A 13,016-nucleotide genomic window follows, 5' to 3' on the forward strand; every position below is an offset into this window, starting at 1 on the left:
ACTAATAAGCATTTTCAGCAAGTTGTTTTAGCATTAAAGCAACCTTCTGAGGTGGCTGTTCTTAAGGCCCATCTCATAGATATGGAAACCGAGGCAGCAAAAGAGGTCAAATAAGTTCATTAGCCAGTGAGTGAAAGAGCCTCATTTTAACTGTAAAGCTATGTACTTAATTGCTGTCTGGTTGGATAATTAATAAGCAATGGATTTGTGATACAGTGCATACCTTAAATTTTATCTTTATTAAAATAATTTCATTTTGGGGGGCGCATGGATGACTCAGTCAGTTGAGTGTCCGGCTCTTGGTTTTGGCTCGGGTCATGATCTAGCAGTCCTGGGATCAAGCCCTGAGGCAGGCTCCCTTGCCCTCTGCCCCTCCTCCCACCTGCATGCTCTCTCTCTAAAATAAATTTTTTAAAAATTTCATTTTCTAAGATAGCATGTTAAAATTTAATGCTTAATTTCTTCTTTAGGATGTTAACATCATAAATGTAATGCTTTACCTCTTCTTTGGAAGGTCAGCCTGATACAGGCAAACCCTTGGTTAATGGAAAGCCTCTTACTTTCTCCCCAGAGGACCTGAAGAGGCAAAATGCAGTGTTGCAGGCGGCGCAGGACGACCTGGGGCACCTGCGCACGCAGCTGTGGGAAGCCCAGGCGGAGGTGGAGAACATTAAGGCCATCGCCACGGTCTCTGAGAACACCAAGCAGGAAGCAATCGATGAAGTGAAAAGACAGTGGAGAGAAGAGGTGGCCTCGCTCCAGGCTGTGATGAAAGGTAAAGACGAAGAACGTTCGATTTGTGCTGCGATTTCCCAAGATCGCTGCTGCTAATGGTGGACAGCGTTTTCAGAGGGTCTTCAGCTGTGGCCTGAGTTGACGTGTGGCTGTATGCAGGAGTGTCGTCAGGGTGCACTGTGCTCTCTGAGACAGGAGAAGTCAGTGGCATTGGTGGGGCTGCCGTTTGCCTCTGCCCCGAGCCGAGTAGAGGAGGCCTACTAGGAGTGTGGATGGGGCTGCAGCGCTGAGCCATGGCTGCGTTCCCCTGCTTTGGGGGCCCGGCTGGGCGCTTGGGTGCAGGGGGTGGGCAGGGGCACCGGGCTGAGTCCTGTCCCCACTCACGCTTCCTGACCACCCCCCAGTCCTGTGTGGCCATGATGTCAGAGAATTGCAGGGAAGACTCTTTTCCGTGGTAGAAAGGCATGGGCTAGAAGAGACAGGCTGTCTCGGCTGCAGGCCTGTGACCTGGGACTGGAGGAAGAGTAGCAGTTGAGCCTGTCTGCTGTTGGCACTGGGGCCCCAGTCACTGCCTGTGTTTCTGACCAGACGCCAATGAAATGAAAGATGTTGCCACTAAGCTTTGGGTTCCTGGAATATATTAAGGTTTTATTTATTCATGAGAGAGACACAGAGGCAAAGACACAGGCAGAGGGAGAAGCAGGCTCCCTGCAGGGAGCCCAACGTGGGACTTGATCCCAGGACTCTGGGAATGTGCCCTGAGCCGAAGGCAGATGCTCAACAGTAGAGCCACCTGGGCGTCCTTCGTTTAATTAATATTAAAAATGTGAAATAGTGGTGGCTTTCTCCCCATCTAGGCACTTAGGTGTCATTTTTGCTTTTCGTGCTTTCTGAAAGAAGAGCCTGTATTTCCAGGTTGGTGGCCATCACCTTGGGGTGGCTGTAAGCTTCATGGTACCCGATAATCATGGCTTACCCACACAGGAGTCCATTTTTCCCACAGAAGCAGCAGTCTGGAGGGAGGGACTGTAGGCTGGTTACAGTGCTTCCACGACATCACCAACGTCCCAGGTTTCTTCACTTCTTCCATCCCTTATTGTATGGTTTCAACTCCATTCTCCTTATGGCTGGAAAGTGGCTACTCCTCCTCCAGTCACCCTCAGAGAAGCAGCAAACATTTTGTAGAAGTCTCCAGCACATACACCCCCTCTCATTTAGTCAGGTGTGTGGTTACCCATAACTACAAAGGCAGCTGGAAAATCTAGTTTTTAAGTTGGGCCACTGGCTTCCAAAACAAAAGTGGGATTTTGTTGAGGGGGGAGGTAGTTAGGGGCAGTCAGCAGTGTTTATCCCATAATGCCTTAAGATTAAAGATAAAGCCATTTACTAGCGACTGTATAGAATTTGTCTCAGTTTAGAATCCTCAGTTATAGTAAACTATTCCAGAAGCATATCCCTTTTCTCCCTCCTTCAGATAGTTGGATTGGAGTGACAGTCCATTTGTCTCAGGAGCTGAAGTGTAGTGTCGGGAGGTTGGTCCCAGCTCTGAATTCCAGCTCTGCTGCTCCCTACTTGTGAAACATTCTCTGGCTAGAGTGTCTCACCTCCCCTGAGCTTTCCCCATCTGTGAGAGACACATGGCACCTGCCTGCCATGAAGATGGTTTAAAAGCCCTTAGCAAAACTGCACAGAATAAGAACCACAATTCTTTTTTTTTTTTTTTTTAAGATTTTATTTACTTATTCATGAGAGATAGAGAGAATGAGGCAGAGACAGAGGCCGAGGGAGAAGCAGGCTCCCTGCGGGGAGCATGATGCAGAACTCAATCCCAGGACCCCAGGGTCACGACGAAGGCAGATCCTCAACCACTGAGCCACCCAGGCATCCCAAGTACCAGAAATCTTAACTTTAAGTTGTTTCACATAAATTAGAAGATTTCCAGAAACTAGGCATGATCTCCTTATGTAACTCCTTTTAAAATTTCATTGCGCCAGAACATTCTTCCTTAGAGCGCTCAGACTTGCCATCTGTGGTGATGTTTTGTAGAAACAGTCCGTGACTACGAACACCAGTTCCACCTGCGGCTGGAGCAGGAGCGGAGCCAGTGGGCGCAGTACCGGGAGTCCGCAGAGAGGGAGATAGCCGATCTGAGGAGGAGGCTGTCCGAAGGCCAAGAGGAGGAGAATTTAGAAAATGAGATGAAAAAGGTATGAAGGAATACACTTGTCTGTAGGAGTATTGACACCCGGATGCAGGATGCCTCTTCTGATGTTACTGTGGCAGTAGGCCGACGTTCTTTTTTTTTTTTTTTTTTTTTTTTTTCTTTATTTATTTATGATAGTCACAGAGAGAGAGAGAGAGAGAGGCAGAGACACAGGCAGAGGGAGAAGCAGGCTCCATGCACCGGGAGCCCGACGTGGGATTCGATCCTGGGTCTCCAGGATCGCGCCCTGGGCCAAAGGCAGGCGCCAAACCGCTGCTAGGCCGACGTTCTTGTTTCCTGTTGGATGGATTCTGTGGACGCACCCCTAAATGCAGTGCTCCGTGGCCTGACTCACTGACCCCTCACATCCGCGTGGCTGACTCCCTCCTCATCTTCATGTCTCTGACCGAATGTCTTGGCTGCATGAGGCCTGTCCTGACCACTTCCCCCCACACTTGCCATAGCTCTGATCACCTTATCCTGTTGTCATTTCTCTTTTTCTGTAGCACAGATTTCCTTAGAGCACACACAGTGTTCCCTTGTTTGTTATATTTGTTGTTTGCTCGCTGGAACGGGAGCCCCCCAAGGGCAGGAGTCTTGTTTATTGGAGTATCGTATACCTACCTACAATAGTGTCTAGCACAGTGGTGCTGCATGTTTATCGAATGAGTGTTGTTGCCAGGTGAATGTGTCTAAACCACAGCTTTAAAACAGATGATTTTCTGTCTGTCTCAGTATATTGTGGTTCCTGTGGGATAAATGTACCGCATGCTGTGCTTGAACACATTACCGTAGATGCCTGAACAGAGCGGCTGAATAGAAGGTGCAGTATTTTATCATTGAGAAAATTTAAAAAGCTTTCCCGTCAGTGTGATTATATGAACTTTTCCTTTACTAATGTAGGTACATTCATATACTTTAAGTTACATATTCTATAAAATTAATAAGTGGAATTTGATTTTTAAATTTCATTTGGATTATTTTCTTTGGCTCCTAACTCTTGGTCCATACAAGAACTACTTTTGTGTATTTAGAAGATTAATGTTTATAATAACACAAAAATCACTTGAGAACCCAGTACTCCAAATAGAAGCTTTAAACACAAATTGTTTTTTTTGTTTTACCCTGTTCCAGGACAAGACTAACTGAGCATGTCCATGAGAACCTTACAGTGTCTTCTTGACCATAGAGTTAGTCATCTGACGGTGTGGTCCATAGCAAGCCGCCATCACCCCCTCCAGGTGTTGGACATGGCTCATGGTTGATGCTGCCACTGGGAATTTTATCCTGAATCTTAACAGGAGATTGTTTTCTTTTCTTTTCTTTCTTTTCTTTTCTTTTCTTTTCTTTTCTTTTCTTTTCTTTTCTTTTCTTTTTTTCTTTCTTCCATTTATGATAGTCACACAGAGAGAGAGAGAGAGAGAGAGAGAGAGGCAGAGACACAGGCAGAGGGAGAAGCAGGCTCCATGCGCCAGGAGCCCGACGTGGGATTCGATCCCGGGTCTCCAGGATCGCGCCCTGGGCCAAAGGCAGGCGCCAAACCGCTGCGCCACCAGGGATCCCCCTGTTTTCTTCATTTTTCTGATACATTTGTATCCATGATTTTCTCAACCTGAAACTTTTTGTCATTCTCAAAATTTATTTTTATTTTATTTTTAATTTTTTAAAAAAGATTTTATTTATTCATTCATGAGAGATGGGGGGGGGCGCAGAGACACAGGCAGAGGGAGAAGCAGGCTCCATGCAGGGAGCCCAATGCGGGACCCAACCCAAGGACCCCAGGATTATTATGCCCTGGGCCGAAGGCAGGTGCCAAACTTCTGAGCCACCCAGGGATCCCCCTCAAAATTTATTTTTAAAATAAATTTTGTTTTTTTGGATGTTTTTTGATTTATAGAACCACTGTGAAGATCATACAGAGTTCCCATATATGCCACACTCAATTTTCCCTATTGGTAGTATCTGTTGTTAGTGGTACATTCGTCACAACTATTAAACCAGTGTTGACTCATTATTATTAACTAAAGTCTATGCTTTTTATTCTGACTTCATTAGTTTTTACCTAATGTCCTTTTTTACTGTTCTGAGATCTCTGGCACCATACTACATTGCATGATGCCGCATGTATCTTTAGGTTCCTCTCGACCCTGGCAGGTTTTTAAATATTCCTTATTGTTGTTGTTTAAAAAAAAAAAAATCTAAGAAGGTGATTAATAAAATGCAACACCCAGGCATGAAAACAATTCTGAGAAAATTCATAAAGGAAGGCCATTTCCTCTTTGTTTATCAGAAACGAACCTACAATAAATATTGTAACTGATACGGAATTCTTGAAAGCTGTTTCCCTGGAAGATGAAGCACAGAGGATGCCAGCTTTTATGTCTTCTGTTCAGTATTACACTGAAGGTATAGGCTTGGCAATAAAGTAGTAGGAAAGAAAGAAAAAGTCCTAAGGATCAACTTTTAATCCATAAAATCATTATATGTGGATTATACTTTCTTTTTTGTTTTTGTATTTTTTTTTTCTAAATTTTTTAGACTTTTAATTCCAGCATAGTTCACAGTGTTGTGTTAATTTCAGGTGAACAGTATAGTAATTCAGCACTTCCAGGCACCACCCTATGCTCATCACCACAAATGACTCCTTAGTAAGTTTTCCTTGTCTTTATTGACCTTTCTGACATTTAAAAAAATCATCTTTACAAGTTTTGTTTATAATGATGTGCAACACTTGTGGAGTCATCTTTGCATCAGTAAGTAGCTCCATCTGTGTTAAATTCTTTGCTTCCCTCCTTTTATTTTCCTCCTGATTTTTATCAGCAGGCCTCTGTAAGTATCCCAAATTAGCCTGAACTGAGGGTATTTTAAGCTCCGAGGTCTTTTCCAAACAGGACTTAGTTAAAAATAAAATAAATGACAAAATGATTCTTTAAGAACTGGAAAACAAAGTGAGTCCTCTTTTCTCCCTCAGAAAGGTGAGAGAGATAGTTTTTGGGGAAATCTCCACTCCACTCATAGTTGGACATATATTTTCCCCACCATGAACACTAAGGATGAACTTGAACTCTTTTAAATTCAGTGAATAAGCTTGATTTTCATTTTAACTAGCAGGGAAAGAGCTAATTTTGTGAGTCTACCTTTGTTTCTGTGTGTGTGTATATAGTACACACTATATAGTATGTATATAGTATATACATACATATATGTATGCACATATATATGTTATATACACACATTTACACACATGTATATATACTAATGTATACACATACGTATATACATTATATACACATTGCACATACATGTGTACATGTATGTATGTATTGTATATACAGTATAAATAATGAAAATCTAGTATCATGAGTTTACTCATTTATGGATATTACTTTTAATCCGTGTTTTTGAGAATGAAAGATAGAAAGCAATATAATAGTTTTAGGGGTCATTCTTTGGTGTTGTTTCAATTAGATATCAAAAGTAAAATAATATGTAAATTACTCTTGAAAATAACTGAGATGGAAGCTTTTTTATAGCAATATAGTTTTCTAAAATTTTAGAAAATACACTGTTCTATTTATGTTTAAAAACTAACCAGTCCTGGGGATCCCTGGGTGGCGCAGCGGTTTGGCGCCTGCCTTTGGCCCAGGGCGCGATCCTGGAGACCCGGGATTGAGTCCCATGTCGGGCTCCCGGTGCATGGAGCCTGCTTCTCCCTCTGCCTGTGTCTCTGCCTCTCTGTCTCTCTCTCTCTCTCTGTGTGACTATCATAAATAAATAAAAATTTAAAAAAGTTTGTAAAAACAAAAACAAAAACAAAAACAAAAACTAACCAGTCCTTTCATCCAGCCATTTCATAAGAAATTATGGTTTCATGAATTTAGTGACCAGAATTATGAAAATTAAAGTATGTGTGTTTCCTTTTATATATATGGTCTTTTCCAATTTAATTAATTGATATAAAAAAATCAAATTTGGCACAGTGAATCCATTTTTTTTAAAGATTTATTTATTTATGATAGAGAGAGCGAGGCAGAGACACAGGAGGAGGGAGAAGCAGGCTCCATGCTGGGAGCCCGACGTGGGACTCATCCCCGGATTCCAGGATCGTGCCCTGGGCCAAAGGCAGGCGCTAAACTGCTGAGCCACCCAGGGATCCCCGTGAATCCATTTTCCTACTTACTCCCAATTTTTAAGTGTAACATTTGAGAAAATTGTGATGATGACTTGACTAAAATTTAGAGTCTTGCAACATTTGAGAATCCGACGTGGTTCAGGTAATACAGCACCCAGTAGGCTTACTTGTGCCAAGTCTAACATGTACAAGCCAATGTTTCTTAGAAAAACAATGATCCAGTAAGTTGTAGCATTTCATTCTTTTTAACCGTAGGCCCAAGAGGATGCTGAAAAGCTTCGGTCTGTTGTGATGCCCATGGAGAAGGAAATTGCAGCTCTGAAAGACAAGCTGACAGAGACTGAAGACAAAGTGAAAGAGCTGGAAGCCTCAAAGGTCGGGAGATGTTGTAGCCTGTTCCTTCACCCCAGGGCCCTGACCTAACCCTATGAGAAAAGTTAGAGTCACTGAGGGCATAGGAATGTAGAACGGGGAAATAAGTCCATGATCCTAATAAATGTAAACTGATAATTACCTACTAAAATAGATGGGATTTTTAAAAAAAAAAATCTAAATTTATATTGCTTATAATAGATACACCTGAAATAAAACTATAATATAAAGTTGAAAATAAAGAATGTTTAAAGATATGCTATCCAAACTCTAACACAAAGAAAGTTGATATAGTAATTGTGATATGAAGCATTTAGGATGTAGGGAAAAAAGAATACCAATGGAGGGTCCTTATCTAATAATCCATCAATAGGATGTGACAGTCGTGATTGAATGTATCATATATACTTTGAAATATGTGAACTAAAAGGGACGGTCACAAGGGGAAATTCATGTTCACAGTTACAGTAGGAGATTGATCTTTAGCAAGTGATAGTGTAAGCAGAGAAAAATATTAGCAGGAATGTAGGGGTTTTGAGCAATCTGATTAATAATTTAGATATAATAGACCTACAGAAACCTGAACCTGAGAAAGAGAGACTGCATCTTACATAGTAGGGCATAGAATTTCAGACCTCAGCATTTATTAGCTGGAGACCTTGAACAAATGACTTAATCTTACTGTGCTTTGGTTTTCTTAACTGTAAAATGAGGATAATAGTACCTTCCTCATAAGGCTATTAATAGGATTATATAAGTCCACACGTTTAAAGCACTTAGGATAGTGAATGGGATAAAATAATTGTTAGTTTTAGGTACATTATGCTTTTCATAGTGTCACAAAGGAAGTGCCAAAAAAATTTGAAGAATTGTTATGCAGACTCAAATCTCTGACCACAGGTTATTAAATTATTTATAGTAAAATGGTAGCTAAAATAAAATGCTTGGAATGAAAGAAAAACTCATGAAAAAGGAATTAAAAAATATTTAGTATTTTGAATATTTTACTCAAATCTAAAAAGCAAACAATAGTACAGACAATATGAATACAAGGAAATAATATGCCTAAGAGAAGAAATTAGTAAACTAGAAAAGCAAAAGAAAAATTGAGAATGCCAATATAATGCGAAAAAATGGGAAGCCTAGTAAGATAGACAAACCTACATTAAAACTAATCAGGAGGGACACCTTAGTGGCTCTGTTGGTTGAGCATCTGGCCCCTGGTTTCAGCCTAGGTCATGAGATGGAGCTGTAGGTTGGGCCCTGCCCTGGTCATGGAGTCCTCTTGAGATTCTCTCTCCTTCTCCCTCTGCTCCTTCCCCTGCTCTTTCTCTCTAAAATAAATAGATAAAATCTTTAAAAAATAATCAGGAAGACTCAAACCATTAGAAATGAGAAGGGGACATGACTACAAATCCAGAGAGACTTATAAGTAATACATACTGTGAACAGTGTCACACTAATAAATTTGAAATGAAATAAATTTGATGAAGTGAAAACATTTCTGATGAAAGATAATTAGCGAGAATTGTCTCAAAACTAGGAGTGAAAGTAGGAACTGCTAGAGAAAGTAAATTTATATCCAATCTTCCTTTCTCCTGTTTCCTCTCCTCCAAAAGACATTAGACTCCACTGGTTTTGCAGGTAAAGTTTTCCAAACCTGGAAAGAGATACTCCTTACACTCTACAAACTCTGTTAGAGAACAGAAAAGAGGGGATCCCTGGGTGGCTCAGTGGTTTAGCGCCTGCCTTCAGCCCAGGGCGTGATCCTGGAGTCCTGAGATGGAGTCACACAGTGGGCTCCCTGCATGGAGCCTGCTTCTTTCTCCACCTGTGTCTCTCTTTCTTTGTGTCTCTAATGAATAAATAAAATCTTTAAAAAAAAAAAAAAAAAGAGAACAGAAAAGAGGGAAATTATGAGATTTGCATAATTTCATTACAAACACAGAGAGTTGAGCACTTGGGTGGTTCAGTGGTTGAGCGTCTGCCTTCGGCTCAGGGCATGATCCTGGGGTCCTGGGATCGAGTTCTGCATCAGGCTCCCCACAGGAAGCTTGCTTCTCCCTCTGCCTGTGTCTCTGCCTATCTCTCTGTGTCTCTCATGAATAAATAAATAAAATCTTGAAAAAAACCACACACACACACACACACACACACAGGTGGTAGAAGGAAAGGAATTCTAGATCTGTCTCATTTAGGAATACAGAAATAAAAATTTTCAACAGTGTAGTTAAAAAAAAAAAAAAGACATCATAACCAAATAGGCTATGTTCACAGGAATTTAAGGAGGGCATGTCAAGGGCATGTCACCAGAAAATGTAGTATAGTACCACAGGAGAAGATGATAAAGGAGTAATCTATTCAGCTTGGATTTAGAAAGGCATTCAATGAATTTAAACAGTAACTTAAGAGCTATTTATCAGTAGCAAACATCATAATCAATGAGTGTTTAGCAGCCTTACTACTAGTGACAGGAGCACTGAGGAGACCTGTACTCTGTGATTTTGTGCAGGGGGTGGTTGTGGTCCTGGACAATGCAGCAAGATGAGATGCAGAGACGGAGTGTAAGCACTGAATGGAAACAGGGAAACTGATGATCGTTCATGTAGAAAAGCCAGAGAATGTACCAACATCTTGTTAGACTGAGCAACAATTCAAGAAAGTTGTTCTGACAAGATCAACATACAAAAATAACATTCTCCAGTAATCTATCCAAGTAAAGAATATAATGGGGGAAAATCCCATTTATAGTAGCAAAATCAAAAAAATCCCACAAAAAACCTAAAATCAACTCTGTGTTACCTGAAAATGTATCTAAACAAAAATGGGTAAGATCATTATGGAATACATTATGATGAAGGTCTGAGCTTGTATGTTCCTGAATGAGAAGATAATGTATTAGACAGCCCGGGTGGCTCAGTGGTTTAGTGCTGCCTTCAGCCTAGGGCCTGATCCTGGGGACCCAGGATCAAATCCCACATCAGACTCCTTGCATGGAGCCTGCTTCTCCGTCTGCCTGTGTTGTGTCTCGGCCTCGCTTTGTATGTCTCTCAAATAAATAAATAAAATCTTAAAAAAAAAAAGATAATGTATTATAATGTATATCCCCAAATTAATCTATGATTAATCTATAAATTCAGAATTCCACTCAAATCCAATAGGGTTTAATAAGGAACTTGGTAAGTAGATCTCAAGATTCATACAGAGAAGCAATGTACCCTGAAACTCTTCTACTTTCAGCTGCTGTTGTCAGGTTGGAGACTCAGTTGACAATTTGGGGATTCTTAGGGTCATCTTTCCCTCCCTTTACTTTGTCCTGTGTTGATGCTGATACCACGGATGTCCATGGAGGCTGCTTTCAGAGTTTGGCCCCACACTCCCAACTATCACTTTGTTTCTTTAGTTTTATTATTTTAGTAGCTTTGTTGTTAATGTAAATGGAATTCAAGGAAATTCACAGACTGTGCCACCACTGCTACTATTTTCCCAGAGTTCTTCTGCTCAATAGCTTTTGAATGTAAGAAACTCACTGATTTTTGAGTCAGATATTTATGCTAAGAAGTGGTAGTGGATGGAGTTAGTGGTTGTGTACCACCATTTTATGTCTGCTGTATGGACTCTGGTTGTCATCAGCTGAATTCCCAGCGGCAGGGAACATGCGTCACAGCGGCCAGCACCATGTCACACTTGGTTAGTCTCTTTGGTTGGCTCACAACCTCCATTGCGGCATCACATGGCGCTTCCATGGTCATTGTAGCCTGTGCCCAGTACTAACGTCTTGTGTTAATGGTCTAGGAAATAAAGACCACTGAAAACAGATTAGCCCTCATTTGCAAATTTGAAGAAGTAGGAAGTTAAAAGTCATGAAATTAACTTTGAAAGTGAAGTTAAACATAACCATTTGAAAAAGTTGACGTTAATAAATGGCCAAAATGGAGATGCCTGGGTGGCTCAGCGGTTTAGCACCCGCCTTCTGTCCAGAGCATGATCCTTCCATCCAAAGCAGGATGGAGTCCCTCATGGGGCTCCCTACAGGGAGCCTGTTTCTCCCTCTGCCTGTGTCTCTGACTCTCTCTTGTCTCTCATGAATAAATAAAATCTAAAAATAAATAAATAAATGAAATAAATGGCCAAGATTTAGGACAGATAATGTATAAGACAAGGTAAAGCAAGTGATTATATATTCACTCTCTGGGGCAAGATTGCATTTTATTTTGGTTATAACTCTTTCAGATATTAGACTATCTTGTTAATATTTGACTATTATTAATGTTAAACAGAAATAAGGCATTTACAAAATGTTTTTAAAAAACATTCCACACTTGCCTTCCAGTTTGTGTTTATTACAGTATGAGGCTAGTTATTTTTCCCATTGTGACTTCCTCTTTTTTCCTTTGAATATATATATGTATCTGTGAAAATGGGTCCTTTTTATAAACTTAAGGCATTTACAGTTACCAGAAATAAAAGAAAAGCAAATTTACAAGGGTGTGGCACTACTTTTATCTTTAGAAATTAATTACTTTTAGAAAACCCCCACAACAACTCAGGGTTACTGAGAATGTGATAAAATAAGCCCAAGTACATGTTCTTCTGGGAATACAAATTAGAGCTAGCTTTTTGAGGGCAAGGTTACATGTGATCTCCGTTGTGTGTTTATTCTGGAGATATTATTATGGATGATTCCTACTATTAGTCATGTTATTTTCCTTATTTTCTATAGCAAGTATGTGTTCTATAATTAAAAGCTGTGTTAACTTTTAAAATTTTATGTAAAATGTAAATATGAATGTAAATTATTTTCAAGGCACATCCAGAACTGACCAGTATGCCTAAAGCTGAAACTGTTGTAAGTTTCAGTTTCACAGAATTGCATTTTGTTTCAGGTTAAAGAACTGAACCATTACCTGGAAGCTGAGAAGTCTTGCAGAACTGACCTGGAGATGTACGTAGCTGTTCTGAATACTCAGAAATCTGTTTTACAGGAGGATGCTGAGAAACTTCGGAAGGAATTGCATGAAGGTAAATATATATTCTGTGTATTTTTAGTCTCAGTCTCAATTGATACTGATTAAAAACAGTAACAAGTCTTAGACTCTAACTTGTTAATGATTCACTGTGAAGCTTTGCAGTGGGTTCAGGTGTTCTAGTGAAAGGCTGGAGCTATGAGATCTCCTGAAGAGATATGGGTTGTAGACAGTTCCTCTCTCCTCAGGGACCCCAGGAGTAACTTGACAAGGCATGAGAGGTGGGCAGAAAGACCAGAGGGCTGGGAAGTGCTGGGGAAACTGTGTTTGCTCCCAGAATCCTTTTAATGGAGGTAGATTAGCAAGAGTGAAAATAGGACAGAGGACAGATAGTATATTCTGGTGGCCTCAAGTAGCATCCCTGTTTATAAGGGTCTGTTTTGATTTCACTAGGCTGGTAGCAGATTTGTACAGAAATTGATTTCATTTTCCCTGGCCTGGGGGAGAAGGCTTATCTTTTCCCCATTAACATAAAGATAGACTTTTGTCTTCAGTTCTGCTAGTGAGTCTTAATTATCTGGGGTTCTTAACCTTTTTGTTTCGTGGA

At 40.6% G+C, this 13,016-nt stretch overlaps 1 protein-coding gene across 3 annotated transcripts in view; it reads left to right on the forward strand.

The window, feature by feature from the left end:
• Nucleotides 1–13,016, forward strand: part of RABEP1 (rabaptin, RAB GTPase binding effector protein 1) — a 101,917-nt gene that overhangs the window by 57,417 nt on the left and 31,484 nt on the right. For all 3 annotated transcript variants that reach the window (XM_077893100.1, XM_077893099.1, XM_077893098.1), the window contains 4 exons: nt 572–775; nt 2,782–2,942; nt 7,326–7,445; nt 12,329–12,464. In XM_077893100.1, the coding sequence (XP_077749226.1) occupies nt 572–775; nt 2,782–2,942; nt 7,326–7,445; nt 12,329–12,464 (621 nt within the window). The remainder of the gene's footprint in view (nt 1–571; nt 776–2,781; nt 2,943–7,325; nt 7,446–12,328; nt 12,465–13,016) is intronic.

This window comes from Canis aureus, chromosome 3 (assembly GCF_053574225.1).
Source record: "Canis aureus isolate CA01 chromosome 3, VMU_Caureus_v.1.0, whole genome shotgun sequence".
NCBI lineage: Eukaryota > Metazoa > Chordata > Mammalia > Carnivora > Canidae > Canis > Canis aureus.